The sequence below is a fragment of the Muntiacus reevesi genome, chromosome 2 (assembly GCF_963930625.1).
Source record: "Muntiacus reevesi chromosome 2, mMunRee1.1, whole genome shotgun sequence".
In the NCBI taxonomy this organism is placed as follows: Eukaryota; Metazoa; Chordata; class Mammalia; order Artiodactyla; family Cervidae; genus Muntiacus; species Muntiacus reevesi.
In genome coordinates this window covers 42,765,840-42,787,163 of record NC_089250.1, presented here as the reverse complement: position 1 = coordinate 42,787,163, position 21,324 = coordinate 42,765,840, and the positions used below count along the sequence as shown (strand labels likewise).

Below are 21,324 nucleotides of genomic sequence, written 5' to 3'. Positions count from 1 at the left end.
CCATATGACCCAGCAATCCCACTGCTGGGCATACACACTGAGGAAACCAGATCTGAAAGAGACACATGCACCCCAATGTTCATCGCAGCACTGTTTATAATAGCCAGGACATGGAAGCAACCTAGATGTCCATCAGCAGACGAATGGATAAGGAAGCTGTGGTACATATACACCATGGAATATTGCTCAATCATTAAAAAGAATTCATTTGAATCAGTTCTAATGAGATGGATGAAACTGGATCCCAGTATACAGAGTGAAGTAAGCCAGAAAGATAAAGACCAATACAGTATACTAACACATATATATATGGAATTTAGAAAGATGGTAACAATAACCCTATATGCAAAACAGGAAAAGAGACACAGATGTACAGAAAAGACTTTTGGACTCTGTGGGAGAAGGCAAGGGTGGGATGTTTCGAGAGAACAGCATCGAAACATGTATATTATCTAGGGTGAAACAGATCACCAGCCCAGGTTGGATGCATGAGACAAGTGCTCGGGCCTGGTGCACTGGGAAGACCCAGAGGGATAGGGTAGAGAGGGAGGTGGGAGGGGGGATCGGGATGGGAAATACATGTAAATCCATGGCTGATTCATGTCAATGTATGACAAAAACCACTACAATATTGTAAGGTAATTAGCCTCCAACTAATAAAAAATAAATGGGAAAAAAATTTAACATGTACAGCAATGTCAGCAAAATGGTGAGCTGGAAAGTGCTGAATTCTCCCATGGAAAGGTAAGAAAAGAAACAAAACCTATGTGAAAAATCTCTCAGGAACTTTGGGAAAGAATCAAGCAAAGATCTTCAGAAACAAAGTGAACATGTAATTAAGAGAAATCTGGAAAAGAGTGGAAGGATAATTTCTTGCATGTTTCCTTAAAATTTTTTTTAGTTCTTTTAATTGGAGGATAATTGCTTTACAATGTTGTGTGACTCAGTTGTAAGTGTACATATATCCCTTCCCTCTTGAGCTTTCCTCCCACACCCTTATCCCACCCTCTAGGTCATCACAGAGCACTGAGCTGAGCTCCCTGTGCTATTCAGCAGCTTCCCACTAGCTATTTCACACATGGTAGTGTATATATGTCAATGCTACTCTCAACTCATCCTGCCATCTCCTTCCCCCATGGTGTCCACAGGTGCATTCTCTAAGTCTGCTTCTCTATTCTATGATTTTCTTATGTTTTAATTCACACTCATCTCTCCCCTGACTTGTACAGTGGAGTCTTGATCTGTAAAGGGTGGCAGTTCAGTTCTCTGCTGCCTCCCTCAAACCAGAGTGATCGCAGAAATCCTTATGTGCAATGTTCCAACCTATGTAGGAGCTGCCTGGAGACTGGTGTCTGTTCCACTTAACTCTGAGCTTAATGTGAAGAGCATCTGGAATGGCTATTACAATTACAGAATTCTGTCTTTAGAGTTTTCTATTTTTAACTTTTGCCATTTTAATTATGATGTGTCTTGGCGCGGGCCTCTTTGGTTTCATCTTTCTTGGGACCCTCTGTTCTTCCTACACCTCGATATCTTTTACCCTTCTCAGGTTTGGAAATCTTTCTACCATAATTTCATCAAATATGTTTGCTGCATCTGTCTTTTTTTCTCTAAGACCTCTATAACGCAAATACTAGTGCACTTGATGTTATCCTAGAGATCCCTTAAGTTATTCTCATGAAAAAATTTTTATTCTTTATTGCTGTTCATATTGAGTGATTTCCACTATTTCTGTCTTCCAGGTTGCTAATGCATTCTCCTGTATCACCTAACCTCTTGCTGATTCCTCCTGGTGTATATTGCATTTGTTACTATGTTTTTCAGCTCTGATTAAGTATTTTTAATATTTTCTAGTTCTTTGAAGTTCTCATTATATTTCTCTATTACACACATTCAATAGGCACCTTTATTACTGTTGTTTTGAGTTTTCTTCAAGTAAAGTATTTATCTCTCTTTCAATAGGTTAGTTTGGTTTTTTTTTACAATGAGCTTTTATTTTGGTCTTTCACTTGGGATGTGTGTGTGTGTGTTTCCTCTAATCTGTTTAGTCTTTTTTTTTTTTTTTTTTTTTGTCTCTATGAGGTTAAGTAGTTATCTAGTCCAGAGTCTGGGCTTCCCTTGTAGCTCAGTAAGTAAAGAATCTGCCTGCAGTGCAGGAGACCCAGGTTCAATCCCTGGGTTGAGAAGATTCCCTGGAGAAGGAAATGGCGAACCACTCCAGTTTCATTACCTGGTAAATCTCATGGACAGAGGAGCTTGGTGGGCTGCTGTCCATGGGGTCACAAAGAGTTGGGCATGACTGAGCGACTAACACTTACTTACTTACTTAGTCCAAAGTCTTGTATGGGACACCCCACCCAGGGTGTCTCTGTGTGGCCTGCCAGTGACCAGTGACTTTGGTGAGTGAACAGGATGGGAGGCCATGTCTCCCCAAGGTGAGCTGGCAGCTGCTATTTCCATGGGAGATAGGACTGGAGTTAGGATGAGACAAGGATGAGCTGAGGCTTCTTCTGGGCTTAATGGTGACTGGTGACCTGTTGGGGACAGGACTGGGGCTGGAGACACACTTCTGAGTTGGCCCCACTTTCCCCAGTGCCTGTGATGGCTGATGGCCGTCTCCCCTCAGTAGACATCAGTGCCAAGCAAGAGCAGCTGGAGGGGGATGGCCTGGACTGAGGTGGTCCTACAGGCTGGTCGGAGCATCGAGCAGTGCCAGTCAGCTGCCCCATGGACTTGAGAGCAGTCACGTGTGCACATGCGCTTGCAAAGTGGAGTCTTGGCTCCTTGCATCCTCTGGTAAAGCCCCACAAGGTTTCAAATGAGTTGAGGGGGCTCATTTTCCGAGGGCCAGTTCTCAGACCTGGGGTGCCTAACATGGATCTTATACCCCTTGATCTTTAAGGACAATCTCTGAGCCTGTTGGTACTTCTCCTCTTCTGTGTCACCTGTTAGGGGTGTGGGTCCTGACTAGATTTCTTCTCCTACCTGCCAGTTATACTCAGTGAGGTTCTTTCTTGATGGCCTCAGGTGTAGAAGAGCCACTACTCTTCTGCTACTCTTCAAATTTTTTGCAGCAAGAGTTACTCTATATATAGTGGTATTTTTTTTCTTTTTTTTATTGCACAGCTCAGCTTGGGGAATCTAATTACACAACCAGGGATCAAACCTATGCCCCCTGCAGTGGAAGCATGGATTCTTAACCACTGGACCACCAGGGAAGTCTCCAACTCTGCCTTTTAATCCCCTCCCAAGTATCCTCGTTTTGAAGTCCTTGTTATTTCACATACACAAAAAGCAAGAAGCTTTAAACTAAAGACACAGCTTTTAATTAGCTCCACCAATCATAACAATTCTCTCCACACCCCAGTGATCAGTAAATTCTGATAGAACCATGATGGATTGCTCACAATCAGTATTCTTCAGAAAATGGATAGTCAGGGTGATCAGCAAGGCTGAAAGAGAAAGAGGGATGTCAATTTATTAATTCTGTATCACATGGCCAAGGAGAGTGCTTCTCTGTGGATATAGCCAGGATGGCCTAAACCTCAGTCTACAACCACATCCCACCTTCTACCCCAGGCATCCAGTCCACGTGTGAATGGTGCCTGCGTGCCCGATTCCCACAGTCATAAGCAATATAAACATCACAGTGATATTTACCTTGATTGGAATTACAGTTTATAAGAAGGTCTGAGAACTACAGCTAAAACATTAAGGTCATTTCAGCCTCAGGTGGAACATTTGGTCCTGGATGTGATGATGATCTCAGTAACAACTGTGCAGATCTTTTTAACACATCCATTCAACAAGTAAGTACTGAGCACCCCCCCCCCCCGCCCAAATAGAGGGCATTCCATTAAGACACTTCTGATCTCTTGATCATGCGTCATAGACGCATAAGCAACAATACTGATAAAGTGAGATGACTACTTTCTTAATTTACAACAGATTAAAATAGTGGTTAATTAATAATTAGTATTACTGCTACTTTCCTTTTTCCCTATGTTTTTACTTTTCTTCCTAAATTCATTCCTTTCCATTTATTTCATTAAAGAGTACATTCTGAGTGATTCCATATGCCAAGAGTTATGATTTTGACCTAAACCCACATACATGAGTAAGTCCAAGCACTGACAGCCTGAGGAAGGTGAACAGAGAAGTATACTGAAAAGTTTTTGAGTACAGAAAAGTAAATTTTCATCTTTTTGTTTTATTTATAATATCTTTTTTTCAGAATCATAATAGAGCTTTACAAACAGGAGACAAAGTTTTGACATCTTTCATTTAAAACTAAATCTTCCTTTTGCTAATACTTTGCATTACCTTCTCTCTAAACTCTCTTCTAATATCTCTCTGTTTGATTAGCCTTCTTTCTCTTCAATCCTGACATCCTCCTGCAGTAATTAGGCAGCTAGAATTTCATGTTAGTGACTAAGTCAAAGTCAAGGAGTTAGGGGTACCCTAGGGGATGATCCCCGATGAACAAAGGCAACACTGGAGCAAGTCTTGACTCAAGAAACCAGAGAGACCCAGAAGATCTTACCTGGGTGTGTCCTGCTAAGGACATGGCCATCACTCACTGGAGGGTCATTTAAGCTCATGATCTCCTTGTAACTCAGTTTTGTGAGATTATAAGGATGAGGACATGAGATTTGTAATAGGGGGAAAAGGTCAATGAAGAGATCTATTTGAAAGAAATGGATGGTGTCTCGGTAAAGATGGTTTCTCCCATTAGGGAGAAAATTCACCAGACACTTAGGGAAGGGGGTGGAGGCCGGGCCATGTGACCTCTCAGTACTGATGCATTTTGCCTTTCATGAGACTTTCCTCCATAAAAAATATCAGCAATATATTTTACAATTGTGTTAGGATAAACACAAATGTAGTCCAAGCTGGATTCATTATTACATAGTCATTATTAATCATTTCCTCCCAATTTTATAAAAAGTTTAAAGATAAAATATGTTCACAGGTCCCTAAAAGAATAGTGGGTTGCAGCCACTGTCCCCTTTGTGTCTACTGGATTCCTGGGCCCTGAGAGGAGGTACATCAGGCACAGGGTTAGGAGCACAAAGTAGTGAATTCACCCACCACGTCAAATCTGGGGATTTTACTGATGGGCTGTCCTGGGCCCCAGTCACATTTCTGTTGGTCAGAGATGGAGCTCTAAAGAAAACCTTTGGTCTGAGGTCTGCAGGAAGCCCCAGTTTTACAGCTACCCTGGAAACCAGGACTATCTTCTGAGAATTAAGCTTTTAAAAAGCTCAGTTCTCCTGCTGACCTGCCTGCTACAGAAAGCAGTATATGTGTGAAATATACACAAGTCACTTACAAGACTAAATCATAATATCGTATGTTACTGTTGAGGCCATCAATTGCTTCCATGTCTTCCGGAGTCAATTCAAAGTCAAGAACCTGGAATAAAGGAAGAATCACAATGACTTCTCTCCCAAGGAGCTGGCCTTCCCCTGGGGACTGGAGGACTTTCCAGCTGGATGGAGACAAGAAGAGGAGACAGGGAAGCCATGTCTCTCTTCACCTCCCAGGTGAGCAACCTGGGACCCTCTGCAGTGTTCTCACTTCTCCTTTCTGTACCCTCTACTTTTCTGCTCCAGTTCTCAGACAGACACACACACACACACAGGTGGCAAGGCATCAATCCCCTATCTTTCTACATGAGTTTCTTTTGACAGAAGACAAGCAAACAAAAATCAACTTTTTTGCAAACAAAAGCACTGTTGGACAACCTGGACAAAATACGTGCACTTGACTGAACACTAGACTGTTTTTTTTCTTCTCAACATCCCCTAAAATATGACACAGCATAGAGCTTAAACAAGTATGGAAAAGAGGATCCCCCTGTGAAAACCTAATCAAGAATCTGATAACAAACTTATTCATTACCTATGAATAAATCTAAAATATTGAATATGTATATGTCTCTGTGAGGAAGTTATGAAATGCATTTAAAATATTAAAGGATACTTAAATAATTAGAAATGCATATCATAGTCACAAAATGGAAATGTCAATTTTGTATAGAAATCAGTTTTCTTCAAAGTGAGAAATGCAATGTGAACCAAAGTCTTAAACAATTATTCGTTTGTGGAAGTTGGTAGATTGGTACTAAATTTTATGTAAAAGAACAGCTAGTCAAGAGCAGTAAAAACATACTTAAAGGAAAAAAAAATAATGTTATTTAAAGCCAGATTATTTTCCACTATAATAAAGTAGTACAGAGAAGTGAATAGTTAAATAGAATAGAGAGAGGCCAGGAATGTACTTATGGACATTTGATACATGACAGAGTTGACAGTGAAAATCTGTGGGAAAATACGGACAGATTTCTGTTTAACTATATGTATATACCTTTTCATGTCATATTCAAAAATCAGTTTAAGTGTATTACAGATCGAGATTTGAGTAGAAACGAAAAGCCAGTTTATCAGGGAACATTTCCCTTACCCTTGACTTAGTTTGACCTGTAACTTCCACTGGACAGTGATATTTCCCAGAAGTGGTGAGTCAGATCTGAGCCCAGACAGGAAGAGGATTTTCCCCCACTCACTTACTGGGGCTAATAACACTGTGATGAGATAAAGACCAAGTAGATTGACAACAGTCTAGCCAAATATATATGAAAAAATATACAGAGAAGCATGCAGTCTCCTGTGACAATAGCCTCACCCACCTGCTAAAGCAGAACTGCTGAGCTGCTCTGCATTAAACTACAAATGCCCAAAAGAGCTCAGCCAAGAGGACAACAGCTTAGCTGAGTGCAGGTTTATTGTGAAACCACAGAATCAAGAGATACATAGACGATCTCTGCCTTAAACCCCTAAATGGGGGAGATTTCCTGTATAACTATGGCTAATGGTATAATATAAAAATAAAAAGACATACAATCTAATAAAAATGTACAAAATTATGTACATTTGTACATGTACATGTACAAAGGCAGAAACTGAAATGCATGAAAATGAAACTACATTAATATTCAGAGAAATGTAAAATGAAATCATGATGAATTGGTTCAGGATGACTGCTCTCACTCGCATGTCCCCAAATTCACACGTTGTTAACCTTACCCCACTGTGATGGTGCTAGAAATGGAGCTTTTGAGGGGTGATTAGATCATGATAGTGGAGTTTTTACGAACGAGAGTTGAACAGTATCATATTCATATAAGAGACTTGAGAGAGCTCTGCTGCCCCCTCCACCGTGTTAAGATACAAGGAGAAGCCTGTGACCTGGAGGAGAGCCCTCACCTGATCACCCGGGCACCCTGAGTCGTCTTTCAGCTTTAGAACTGTGAGGAATAAATTTCAATTTTTTTTCTAAGCCACTCAATCTGTGGTATTTTGTTAGAGCAGCCTAAACAGTTTAAGAAAATCACGTAATGCAATTTTGTCAATTAAAAACAAAGAAAATAAGATGTCATTTGCATGAGGTGACAGAATAAGTTGCAGACGTAATGTTGGATCTAAAATCTCTATTTTCTGTCCAACCTTGACCCTCTCCAGCCATGCCACCTCTCTTGTTGCCACATCAGGAGGAGAAAACCACTGAAATACACACAAGGCATTCATGCATAGGAAAGAACAGGTAACTCATTTTGAGTCAAAAATAGCCCGACAGCTGGACAAAAATGACCCTTGTGAAGGATATTCCTTAGGAACTCTCTGCCTACAGCCCCGCTCATCACCTGCATGTTCTCTTTGATCCGCTTCCTGTTGTAACTCTTGGCCAGAACCACAACCCCACGTTGTATCTGGTAGCGAAGGGCAACCAGAGCTGGGGTTTGCTTGTGCTTTTTGGCAATGGCACAGAGAACCGGGTCCTCCAAGAGAACAGGGTAGTTCGGGTTCACCCTGGAAAGAAATTAAGAAATCCTGAGGAGCTGAGAGTGAGTACTCAGTTTCTAAGAGGCTTCTCAAACAGACCAAGGAGGTCCGCTCTAGACCAGTGCTTCTCAAAGTGTGATCCAGGGACCAGCAGCATCAGTTTCACCTGGAGTCTTGTTAGAAATACAAATCCCATGGCTTAGCTGCAGACAAACTGAATCAGAAACTCGACTCTGTCACCTCCCAATCTGTGTTTACAAAGCTCTCCTGGTCACCTGGGTGTATGCTGAGTTGAGATCAATGCTTCCACAGCTGTGGTTTTGTTCTTGTCTATCTCGGGGGTTGTTTTTCTTCTCCAATCATAGCCCCAAAGTAAGTACAAGAGCATAAAAGGAGAAGGAAAAGACTGGGATACTTTTTAGCTTAACTTTCTCAATATTGATAAAAATTGAGTAGTCTCATAGTAACTATTCTTTTCATCACTATTTACAGTGTGCAGTACTTGTACAGATGTTTACAAAAATGGTTCATCAATGGTTGATCATCATTGACCTGGGAGGTTTATTATACTGACTTTAGACACAGGTAAGGGAGGCTCAGAGAGTTTTTTCACTAGCAATGTGTTCATTAGTTAATAAGTAAGTAAATCATGACTTAAGCTTATGTCTTAGATCTCAACTGGGGGATTATATATAGATTTTAATGCAGTCACTTGTTATTGATTAATCTACAACAAGACACATATAATGTGAAAAATAATTGGCTGAGTGATGAGAAGACAAAAGAGAAGGCTCTTTCGTTTCCTCTCTCTACCCCCTGCCAGTTGAGAGCACTGAGTACAACATAACAAAACATATTCCATGAAAAATTGAATTCTAGGTAAACTCTCTGTTGTCTTCATTAGCGTTCCTTACCAATTTTCCAGTCGTTGGGATCCCAGAGCACCATAGGCAACAAGAACAATATCATGTGACTTGCAGAACTCCAACAGTTTGTTCTGATTGAGGTAAGGGTGACATTCCACCTATAGAATGTCAACATAGAAGAGTGTCAGGTTATATAGGAAGGTGATATCAACATGACAGAGAAAGGAAAAAAGTTTAAAACATCTAAAGAAAAAATAAACTATGGAACACTAAATTGGAACTGAAAATATCAGTATCAAGTAATTTTTTTAAGGAATACATATTATATCTATATTCCCCAAAACAGAAAAAGTATAAAACATTCCTGAGAGCAAACAACTCTAGGAACCAGAACTCAGTTACTGAATACACTACCAGGGGACATACCTAACTCCAGATCTGGGACAAGAAAACAACTTGTTTGAGTCTTGGACATCAAGTCTTGCAAAATGCAAGAATTTGCTCCTACACATCTGCAGGACAAAAGAATCAGATTGATGGGTTCCCATGGTAACATCTGAGTAGATTTTAACACCAAAGGAAATCATGAAAAATGAGAGCAAATGTAGCACACAGAGTCAACAAAAATCCCTGATAGAGAAAAAGAGCAAAAACGTTTCCCTCTACGGATGATTATTATGAAAACTCCTTTCTCAGAAACTGACAATTAAAGGGAAGAAGGGAAGTTTTCGCCTTGCCTTATAGGAATAGGTGTATTTTATCCTGACTTAATGAGGGAATTATATTTTTACAATAAAATGTCAGGTAAGAAGATTAAAAAGTGCTTACATTGAAAATATTGAAAACTGTCCCAATGAAATAATTAATTCATGTGAACATTACTGATGGATTTTCAAACATTATATGAAAATTTGGGGGAAAATGAACTTCCTCTGATGACAATTATTATCTAGTAGATGACTAGGTAATTTCAACATGGGAAATACGCATTTCCAAATTAAAAATCTAGCTGCCAGTAACTTTACTAGGAGAACAAAAATGCCATCATCACAGTGGGACAGCCGATGATCACGTGCTTCCTACTGGGTGCCTATTGAGGGGCACAGCATGCAAAGGACACAGTCCCAAAATTTATGAGCATGAGTAAGGGGTTCAGATCTATCTGTTTACAGGAATTGAGAAGCAAATTAATAATGTAAGATGATAGTCTGATAAATCTATTATATTTGTTGAAAAACTGTTTGGATATCATGGTTAAAAAATATAATTGAATGACCATGACAGGTTAAAAGAGCTTGATATACATGACTCAAAGTGACATGTGAGCCACAATGAGATCAGTTCCACCTAATATTACACATGTAAATATACATATATATACACACACCCACATACACATCTGCCATTGTGGCAAAATGTGAAACATTTTGCATACAAGAGGGAAAATATGGGTGTCCTTGATCGTACCCTTAACTTTTCTAATATCTGAAAATTTTCACAATGAAAACTTGGAGGTAAAATTAATGCTAAAGTCACAACAGTTTTGAAGCATTTTAAATTTAGAATAGTGATTATACATATATGCTGTGCTGTGATTAGCTGTTCAATCATGTCCAACTCCTTGCGACCCCATGAACTGTAACTTGCCAGCATCCTCTGTCCATGGGGATTCTCCAGACAAGAATACTGGAATGGGTTGCCATGCCCTCTTCCAGGGGTTCTTCCTCACCCAGGGGTCAAACCTAGGTCTCCCGCACTGCAGGCAGGTTCTTTACCATCTGAGCCACTAGGGAAGCTCAAGAATATTGGATTGGGTAGCCTACCCCTTCTCCAGGGGATCTTTCCTACCCATGAATCAAACCAGTGTCTCCTGCTTTGCAGGAGGATTCTTTACCAACTGAGCTACTAGGGAAACCTATATATATATAGGTATATATATATTGCTTTTCTTATAGCAATAAAGTAAAAATATAACAAAAATATAAGAGTACAGAATCAAACAAAGAAAAAAGTATTTAAACAGTTAATTTTATGATAGACATCAATGGGAGAAAAAGATCAAGACTGAGTAAATCACAGTGTGTGCGCTAATTCCTGACTATTTCATCTACTGTTAGTATTGCTGTAAGATGCTGATTTCACTCTATAACCTGAATGATTTTCATAACCTCCAGTAAATTTTTCTATACTATGCTTCCTGTTGAAGACCCATAAGCACAGAGACACCAAGACTAAGGATTTGAGTATCCAAACCCCACACAAACTCTTAACACTTGTCTCAGCTGATTTACCTCTATTTACTTCCTATTCTATGTTTTAATGGTCTTTCTTCTGTACACAGTTCCCTCTGAGGCACTTTTACCATCTGATTTCTGGAGATCCTTTCAGCTCAGGGAAACACCTCCTCCCTCTAAGTTCTAGGGGACTAGTCTAACCCCCTTCACCTCCAGTACCTTCCCTCAGTGTTCACCACAGTTTAGCAGGAAGCCATCCCCAGATTTTCCACCCAGACTGTATCAGACAAAGATACCTTTTTGGGTTCTATTCACACCATCCAGACAGAGGCTCTGATCTCTAGAATCATCTGTCCACAAAGGTTGGATGAACAGGAGGTGGGGACAGACAGACATCAGGCCAAGAAGGAAGTTCTGAAGAGCAGGAGGGAGAGGAGCCTCACCTGGTTGCAGACAGGCTTGTACTTGAGCCCCGGCTTGTTCAGGATCTTCTCCAGCTGCTTGTGGTTGAAGTTGGACACCCCGATGGACTTAGCCAGCCCTGCATCTTTACATGTCTCCAGGGCCTGGGGAGCGGGGGTGGTGAGTAGTCATTTGAAATGAGTGATAGATCAAGAATAAATGCTCAAAAAAAATCTGTAAAAAGTGTCTCATGTCAAGAATTGACATTGATTTTAAGAAAGAAAAAATGAGAAGGTCATGACAAAAGAAGAAGAATTAACCATCTCCTCCCTAGAAAACCCTGGAGAATACATATCACATGGAAGGAAATAGAAGCCTGGCTTCACCATCCCAGATTCTGTCCTTTCCTGTAAACATTTCAGCAATGGTTTTCTCCCCACAACCCCAACATCCCAGTCCTTAGATTCATGAACTGCTGAGTCTGATAGTCCACAGCCCATTCTCACAGGTGGAAGAAAGAAAGGAGGTTCCCAGTCTCCTGGCTCCTCCGCTGGTTTTCTCCTTCCTGGACTCACCTCCCATGTGAGGCAGAAATCTACAGAGTCATATATCACTTTTCCATTTTCATCTTTTGGAAAAAGTTCCTCTCCTGGCTGGAATAGAAGCAGTAATTTTAGAGATGTCACAAAATAATTTCTCCATTTAGTCAGTCTGCCAGGCACATCTAGGACCAGGACATTAACTTCCATAAGATACGTTTACAACATTCCGGATCTCTTACACTTACCGTATGTTTTAATAAATAGAATTTTCCTAGGTCCTAAAGGGGACTCATTGTTACTGATGTAAAGAATGGCAATATTACATGACTTTATTTCCAGAATAAAAATTGCAATCTTGACTTAGATGTGATAGAATTTCTTTTCTCTCTGAGCATCTGATAGTCCTAGGGCAAACACATGAACCAACAAGACTCTCCTTAGGTTGATATGGGATGTGAAAGATCCAGACATGCTCTCAAATGTTCATGATCATGAGCCTTAAATAAATCATGGTTAATTTACCACTGATGGAAAATAATGATATAAAAATAAAGCCAACCAAGAGTAATGGAAAGTTAAGTGGTAGAGGGAGAAAGGAAACTTTTCTGAAGAGTACTGCAAATCCTTAAATCTTCCATACCTGGGCCTTGCCATCTACATAAACTAATAAACTCTTCTGCATAGGATAACTTGGCTTGAGTTGATTTCTGCAACTTAAAATCAACCTAGAACTCTGGGACAATCTAGAAGGATAGGATGCGGAGGGAGGTGGGAGGGGGGGTTCAGGATGGGAGGGACACATGTATACCTTTGGCCTATTCATGTTTATGTATGGCAAAATCATCACAATATTGTAAAGTAATTAACCTCCAATTAAAATAAATAAATAATTTTTAAAAAAGCAGTTCTAAGTAATACAGTTCTTAATGGCTAAGTGCAGTCCACAAACCTCATTATGAAGACAGGTAACAGTGTAGGCAAGGTCTCCTAAGTCCCAATAAATGTTTAGACTCACCTAGAGAGAGCACCATCAAAACTGCTCAACTTGAAAGGGTGAAAGATGAGATAAACTCATCTTGTTCAAGTGTAAGGCAGTGTCATGCTCACCACGGCTGCACCAAACTCTGTGTTCTTAAAATCCCCAAGGGACTCAAGAGTCATACTCAGTACTGTGTGCAGAACTCACCTATTTCTATTCCCTCAAGGTTTTGAGCAAAGAACATGAGATTGTTGAGCTTTTTTCTCTGGGAGGAATGACAAATTAAAAATTAAAAAAAACCTCAATAAAAAGATAACCATAAATGATTATTTGGGAATTCTACTCTAGTGAAGAGTATATCCTACTATGAAAAATCTGAAGTCAACCATCCATGCAGGTTGATAGACATTCTGACACAAGAATTAAAATAGTTATAATCATACAAATTACCAACCTTCAGAGCCAGTGGAAAATGAATAATGTAGAGATCAACATAGTCCAGTTGAAGATTTTTCAATGACTTTTCCAAGGCTGGTCGGACCAACTCTGGTTGAAGGGAAGTGGACCAAAGCTGCAGAGATTAAAGAAAGGGAGCTGCATGAAATTAACATTGTAGGTAACTTTGCTTTTATGCTTTCATCTAAAAATCAGAGATTTTTCCTGATTAGAAATGGATGATCGCAGAGGAAAACCACCCTGTTTCTTTTTCAGTTCCATTTTTTATCTAACCAACCCATGTAAGCTTTGTTATTTGATTGAATTTATCACTAGTACATAATTCACAATGGAAGAAAATGATCCAAGAAATAAAGGGTATTATCAAATAGCTAATATACCCATCATCTGAATAATGTTTAATAAAGTTTAAAAGCAGTTCACAAAGTCAATCTAATTCTATTAAAGAATCAATCCTCTTAGGAGTAATTAGAATCTTTTTGTTTATGTAGCTGTAGGAAGTGTTTTGAACATAGTATTATGTGCAGAACATAATTCAAGACATTTGGTTAGATCTTACGTAATAAAAAACAGTGCCTCCAACAAAGGAAACTATAAGTAAGGTGAAAAGACAGCCCTCAGATTGGGAGAAAATAATAACAAATGAGGAAACAGACAAAGGATTAATCTCAAAAATATACAAGCAACTCCTGAAGCTCAATTCCAGAAAAATAAACGACCCAATCAAAAAATGGGCCAAAGAACTAAACAGACATTTCTCCAAAGAAGACATACAGATGGCTAACAAACACATGAAAAGATGCTCAACATCACTCATCATCAGAGAAATGCAAATCAAAACCACAATGAGGTACCATTACACGCCAGTCAGGATGGCTGCTATCCAAAAGTCTACAAGCAATAAATGCTGGAGAGGGTGTGGAGAAAAGGGAACCCTCTTACACTGTTGGTGGGAATGCAAACTAGTACAGCCACTATGGAAAACAGTGTGGAGATTTCTTAAAAAACTGGAAATAGAACTGCCATATGACCCAGCAATACCACTTCTGGGCATACACACTGAGGAATCCAGATCTGAAAGAGACACGTGCACCCCAATGTTCATCGCAGCACTGTTTATAATAGCCAGGACATGGAAGCAACCTAGATGCCCATCAGCAGATGAATGGATAAGGAAGCTGTGGTACATATACACCATGGAATATTACTCAGCCGTTAAAAAGAATTCATTTGAATCAGTTCTAATGAGATGGATGAAACTGGAGCCCATTATACAGAGTGAAGTAAGTCAGAAAGATAAAGAACATTACAGTATACTAACACATATATACGGAATTTAGATAGATGGTGGCGATAACCCTATATGCAAAACAGAAAAAGAGACACAGAAATACAGAACAGACTTTTGAACTCTGGGGGAGAACGTGAGGGTGGGATGTTTTGAAAGAACAGCATGTATATTATCTATGGTGAAACGGACCACCAGCCCAGGTGGGATACATGAGTCAGGTGCTCGGGCCTGGTGCACTGGGAGGACCCTGAGGAGTCGGGTGGGGAGGGAGGTGGGAGGGGGGATCGGGATGGGGAATACATGTAACTATATGGCTGATTCATGTCAATGTATGACAAAACCCACTGAAATGTTGTAAAGTGATTGGCCTCCAACTAATAAAATAATATTAAAAAAAAAAAAAAAAAAAACAGTGCCTCTTATTTTCACCTCTTAGATGGAAGTAAGAACTGAGATTTAGAATTTGAAGAAAATTTAGAAAGTTCCCTAGATGATAAGGAAAGATATAATCTAATTATTTCTGTCTGATTCATTAGCCCATACTAAATCACACTGCTCTGGTCTAGGCTCAGAAAAATAAAGTGACTTTAATTTAAAATTAAAATTTGAACCAATGATGGGAAAGCCATCATCACTCTCACTTTCTTTTTGGATACCAGATTTAATACACAAATATGTGTGAAAAAAGTTGTACCAATAAGCAGTGTTCACCAACCAGCTATTGATCTGACTACATAACTATTACCTGCACACCATTACTTGCATACATGTGCACACACAAACACACAGCACCTTTGAAGTGTAGAATATGTCTTCTCTCTTCACAGTGCCATCTGCAATCTTGCTCCGAATGGCTTGTCCAACTTGCTCTTCATTTTGGTACAAATGAGCACAGTCAATATGGCGGAACCCAACGTCTATAGCCAATTGGGTGACCTCCAGAGCTTCACTCTTAGGAACCTACATAAGCAACAAAGGTGGTAGTTGAATATTCATATGATAAAGAAACTGCTGATGCACAAGCTTTGATTTTTCCCAAGAAAAAGAAACAAACAAAAGCTTTAATGTTTCTTTGTGCTTTTGGTTAGTTCTGCATGTGTGGTGTTGAACCCATGATAGTTTACTTGAAATTTCCTGTAAAGTTATTAAATGAATACCCAGGAAGTCTTCAATCCCAGGTGATCAGTGGTTGATCAAAGGCATCAGAGGACCCCAAATGCCACCTCCAGGTTCAGTGATGTGCTGGAGGAACTCATAAAAGTGAAAAAAAAGTGAGTGTGTTAGTTGCTCAGTTGTGTCCGACTCTTTGCGACTTCATGGACTGTAGTCTGCTAGGCTCCTCTGTCCATGGAACTCTCCAGGCAAGGAAGATCCCCTTCTCCAGGGGATCTTCCTGACACAGGGATCAAACCTGTGTCTCCTGAATTGCAAGTGATTCTTTACCATCTGAGCCATGGATATGATTTATACAGTGAGATATTTTAAGCAAAGTCAATAAGGGTAAAAGTTCATGATACAAAGCACCAAGAAACAAGGTGAAATCTTCTAAGAGTGCTCTGCCAATATAGTCATGCAGAATACACAAAATAAAAACTATACCTATTCAAAGTGTACTAAGTGATTTTTTTTAATGCCTATCCTGGTGGCTCAGATGGGAAAGAATCTGCCTGCAATGCAGGAGATGTGGGCTTGATCTCTGGGTCAGGAACATCCCTTAGAGAAGGGGATGGCAACCCACTCCAGTATTTGTGTCTGGAAAGTCCTAGGAGAGAGGAGCCTAGCAGGTTATAGTCCTTGGGTTCACAAAGAGTTGGACACAACTGATGGACTACCACTTATGCTTTCTTTCCCTGTATGATGAATATCACAACCAAGCTAGTTAACAGCTCCATCACCTCTCATAGTTAACTTTTGTGTTTGTGAGACCTTTAAGGTCTACCCTCCTGGCAAATCTCAAGAATATAACCCATTATTATTAACAGTAGCCACTGTGCTGTACATCAGGTCTCCAGACTTATTTATCTTACAACTGAAGGCCTTTGCCATTTGACCAGCATCTTTCCATTTTCCCCAACTTTATCCCCAGCTCTTGGTCACTGTGATTCTACTCTCTGCTTCTATGAGTTCAACTTTTTTTTTAATAGATCGTAATCATAGAGAGATCATGCAGTGTTTGTTCTTTATGTCTGACTTATTTTACTCAGCTTAATGTTGTTGCAAATGATGGATAATTTCTTTTATAAGCCTGAATGATATTTTGCTTCTTTTTATGTGATTTGTAATCTTTTCTTTTTCAAGGAGGTGCTTGTCTAACTTCCATCTGTTGGGTCTAGTTCTGGCTTTCCTTAAACGCAGGGGCATTCAGGGGTATGCTGAGGCATGAACTAGTGAGCTTCAGTAATAGCTGAACCCTTCCCTCTCCTCATCCTAGTTTGCACTACAAAGTCCTGACTTCTGTCTTCAAAATTTCTCTGAATATTTCCTTCTGTTTCATACATTAAAAAAGTGATATTCAAAGTTTAAGGGCCAGTCCCTTGTCATATGACTAGTCAATACATACTATAAAGACAAGATGGGTAGCAAATTTTCTGGATTCCAGTCTAGTAAATTATCCTCTTTGTCCCTCTTACACTCAAGCACTGAAGACCATAGTTAGATAAAAATATATAACAAAAGCCTTTTAAACCTTTCCCTGTAAGACTATAGCTTGTTTCCTCAAATGGCACTGAACTTTCCATTAGAAGTTTCCACACAGAAATAGAAGTACAGGGCAAAACACAGTTGAAGTGTTTCTTCCCTGTGACCTAGTAGGTATTCCACAGTAGAAAAGCAATTTTCTCCCTTTAGTTTTCAGTCACCTCATCTTCAGGAGCTTTTACCTCGAATACGTCTCTGGGTCATGTCTTTTTGGAAGGAGGAAACGGTTCTGTAATTAATGAAATATACAGACAAACCCGGCCACTACAATCGCCCTCAAAGCAAAGCAGCTGACAGTCAGTGTTCTCGACTGCTGAGTCTCACCTCTCTGCCAAGCTGGGAAAGAGAAGGAAACTGGAGGGGAACCCAGAGAAATCTGCAGGTGAGCACAGCCTCAGACCCCGATGCGGAGTGGAGACTGGATGCTCTCTCCCCTTTCACAGGGCGTGGTTCTAGCCAGGTTAGTGAAACCACGTGACCCTCCCAGAGTCACACAGGAGCTCAGTGCTTGACAACTCAAATTCCTTCCACTATTGTCACATCCACTGCAATTTATGTCAACCCACAACCACTACTCTTACCTCCTCAGGTGCATAGGTTCCAAATCCCAGGATAGGAATGAAGTGGCCATCATTAAGCTTCACCCTCTGGTATTTGGGATCCATTGCTTATTGCTCCTCTGAGTAAGCAGACTCTGATTTTTTTCTTCTGCCTTCACAGGTTATAATTATTAGGAAGGTAACGCCCCAGCTGCACTGTCAAATGTTAGCAGATACATTGTAGGAGGAGCATGATTAAACCAATAGCCATGGAGTAAGAAATAAACAAAGGGTGTTAATTTAACTTGTTCACTTTTATATAAGAATAATAGTCACATTATATAATGATATAAATCATTAATTTCTTGGAAAATTTTACTTTATTTTTATAAATAAATTTTTAATTCTGGATCCACTTACATTATTGTAAATTATTTCATGGGATTTGCTGAATAATTATTAACCACAGAGACAGAAATATAGATCAATGGAACAGAATAGAAAGCCCAGAGATAAATCCACGAACCTATGGATACCTTATCTTCGACAAAGGAGGCAAGGATATACAATGGAAAAAAGACAACCTCTTTAACAAGTGGTGCTGGGAAAACTGGTCAACCACTTGTAAGAGAATGAAACTAGAACACTTTCTAACACCATACACAAAAATAAACTCAAAATGGATTAAAGATCTAAATGTAAGACCAGAAACTATAAAACTCCTAGAGGAGAACATAGGCAAAACACTCTCCGACATAAATCACATGCACCAATTTTTTAAATTTTCTAATTATGAAGCCCAATCTTGAGCAAACGTCAATTGAAACAATTATCTATATTACAGAGCATACACACACATACTTATACACACAATCACAGAATTTAAAGTAATGACTATTAAGGATTTCTCAAAATGCTAACATTTAATAAAGAATGAAAACTTCAAATGAATATAAATTTGCCTTTTTATATATCCTACCAGCAAAATTATTTTGCTTATAGATGGGAGTGAAATCCTGAAAATGATGTGAAAATCATACATTCTGGCAAAGGTCTTATTAGAGGTTAGTTATTAATGGTTTTTACTGTGTGCAATATGTTAACAGACTCTGTTCAAATCTTTTAGCTAGCTTTGTTGTTCAGTTGCTCAGTCATGTCTGACTCTCTGACCCCATGGACTGTAGCACGTCAGGCTTCCCTGTCCTTCACCATCTCCCGGAACTTGCTCAAACTCATGTCCATTGAGTTATTGATGTCATTCAACCATCTCTTCCTTTGTCATCCTGTTCTCCTCCTGCCTTCAATATTTCCCAGCATCAGGGTCTTTTCTAATGAGTTGGCTAGTTAGAGAACTTTTAAAATTGCCGTGACATAAATGACATTTTATATAATTTATTATCTTGCTCAACATTATTCATAAAAGGAAAACCTGTAAACAAATTAAATTATAATATATCTGGAAGAGTGAGGGAAATCATCAAAAATTGCTACAATGGAATGTTGTGAAGCCAATTAAAATTTAACATGGAAAGTAAAGTTAGTTAAAGAGTGAGCTATGAACTGCTGGATTTTCACATGAAAGCATAAAGAAAATTAAAGAAACTAGCTATAAACTAGCTATACAACCTCACAGGAGCCCTGGGAAACAGTCAGAGGAACACCTAGAGTGACAAATGAACCAGCTTCCCAGGTGATGGAGTGGTAAAGAATCTGCCTGCAATGCAGGAGACACAGGTTCAATCCCTGGGTCAGGAAGATATCCTGGAGAAGGAAATGAAAACCCATTCCAATATTCTTGCCTGGGGAATTCCATGGACAGTGGAACCTGGCGGGCTAGTCCATAGGGTCTCAAAAGAGTCAGACACAACTTAATGACTAAACAACAACAAATGAACACCCAATTAAGAAAAATTCAGGACAGAATGGCAGGAAATTTCCTCATGCATTTACTCACCTGTACCCTCCTTCTGCTTGGGGAAATGCAGTCTCCCAGTTGCCTCCTTCAAACCAGAATGATCACAGAAAATCTTATCTGCAATGTTCCAACCTACTTGGGGGCTGCCTGGAGACTGGTGTCTAAGCTTAAACTGAAGAGCAGCTAGAGTATCTCATTACAGCTGCAGGGGAACTATACATATGTGGGGCCAGCGACAAAGGATAAGAGTGGAGACCTAGACTAGACCATGTAAAACCCTGAGTAGAACTGGAGTGTGCATTTGAGGGATAGTAGGGCATTTCAAAAACAATCATAAATTCAGGAGAATAAAAAAGGTTTACATATGCCAGGCAAGATTATGACTCAGAAATGAATCAAGTTGTCCTCAGTTTTCCTTTGGGCTGATCCCAGGACTAGGAGTATGCCAAGCAAACTAGTGAAGGACTGTCAGGACATGAAACAAATCTACCAGCAGTGAGTGCATGCCCATTGTTTCAAGTACCCAACTATGAACACACGCAGGAACACACACACACGCAAGAACACATACACACACACGACAGAAAGAGAGAAAGGAAGGAAGGAGAAAGAAAGAAAAAGAGAAAGAGGAAACCATGGTCCAGGAAAGGAAGATAATAAATTGGCACTGACTCTTCCTGAACAGTCACAGGAGCCACAGTTAGCGAACAGTGAGTGTCACACACTGTCCTGGGGAGGAGCTCCAGGTGGGCAAGAGGACGCTGAGCTCAGCTCCCCTAGGAGCACGTCAGGGTCACATCTTCTGAAAACACACGACACCAGCAGGAACCCTCGTTCACTCCAAGGCTGTACAGAACCGTCCCCATGGAGCTGGGTGGGAAGGGAAGAGAAGCCATCAGATCAGGACTGAGCCCCCGGGAGGGTCCCAGACGAGGACTGGGGACAGGGGCTCGGAGGTCCTCCATGGAGAGACCCGTGCACACCACGCACTGGGCACCGCAGCCCTGGAACGACCCCATGAGGTTGCAGTCCCACAGTTGCTGTGAGCCCAGGGGGACCTGCAGGAGGCCCGGGGACCTGACTCCTCTCCTGAGACATGTACCCGCTCCTGCTCCTGGAACAGGCTGAGGGGGTGTCAGGACACTGCCCAGGACTTGGGCTGGTTTAGTGGACAACCCATGTGCCCCAAGGCCACAGATGCTCCCCCAGTGCCTCTGGATCCAGTTCACCTCCCCGTGATGCCCATGCTGGGCAGAGTGGGCAGTGCCCATACAAGGACACACCTGCAAGACATGGATGGATAACTAGTTTCGTAGAAATGGAGAAAGTTAAACAAATTGAAAAGACAGAGTAATTTGTTTCAAATGAAAGAATAAGAAAATAACACCTGCAAAATCAGCTAATAAAACCGGTATATTACTTACCAAAGTAATTTACCAGAATTCAAAGTGTAAGTAATACAAATGCTAGCTGAAGTAGGGAAAAGAGTAAATGAACACAGTGAGACTGTTAACAAGTATCTAAAACATATTTTTAAAAATAACCAGTCAAAACTGAAT

At 40.2% G+C, this 21,324-nt stretch overlaps 1 protein-coding gene across 1 annotated transcript; it reads right to left on the bottom strand.

Annotated features, from left to right (window-relative positions):
• Nucleotides 1–3,409: 3,409 nt before the first annotated feature.
• Nucleotides 3,410–17,976, bottom strand: LOC136157857 (dihydrodiol dehydrogenase 3-like). The gene is made up of 9 exons (XM_065919618.1): nt 17,893–17,976; nt 15,407–15,574; nt 13,322–13,438; nt 11,922–11,999; nt 11,388–11,510; nt 8,759–8,868; nt 7,706–7,871; nt 5,333–5,415; nt 3,410–3,452 (listed from the first exon to the last, which is right to left on the bottom strand). The coding sequence occupies exons 1-9, from the start codon at nt 17,974–17,976 to the stop codon at nt 3,410–3,412; spliced, it is 972 nt and encodes a 323-aa protein (XP_065775690.1).
• Nucleotides 17,977–21,324: the final 3,348 nt, after the last annotated feature.

Excerpts from the sequence above, each read along its gene's own strand:
- LOC136157857 (XM_065919618.1), bottom strand. The coding sequence starts at position 17,976 with ATGGATCCCAAATACCAGAGGGTGAAGCTTAATGATGGCCACTTCATT. Across the intron at positions 12,000-13,321 it reads ATTTTCCACTGGCTCTGAAG|CCAGGAGAGGAACTTTTTCC; the intron begins GTTGGTAATTTG and ends CTTCTATTCCAG. Across the intron at positions 7,872-8,758 it reads TCCCAACGACTGGAAAATTG|GGTGAACCCGAACTACCCTG; the intron begins GTAAGGAACGCT and ends ATTTCTTTCCAG.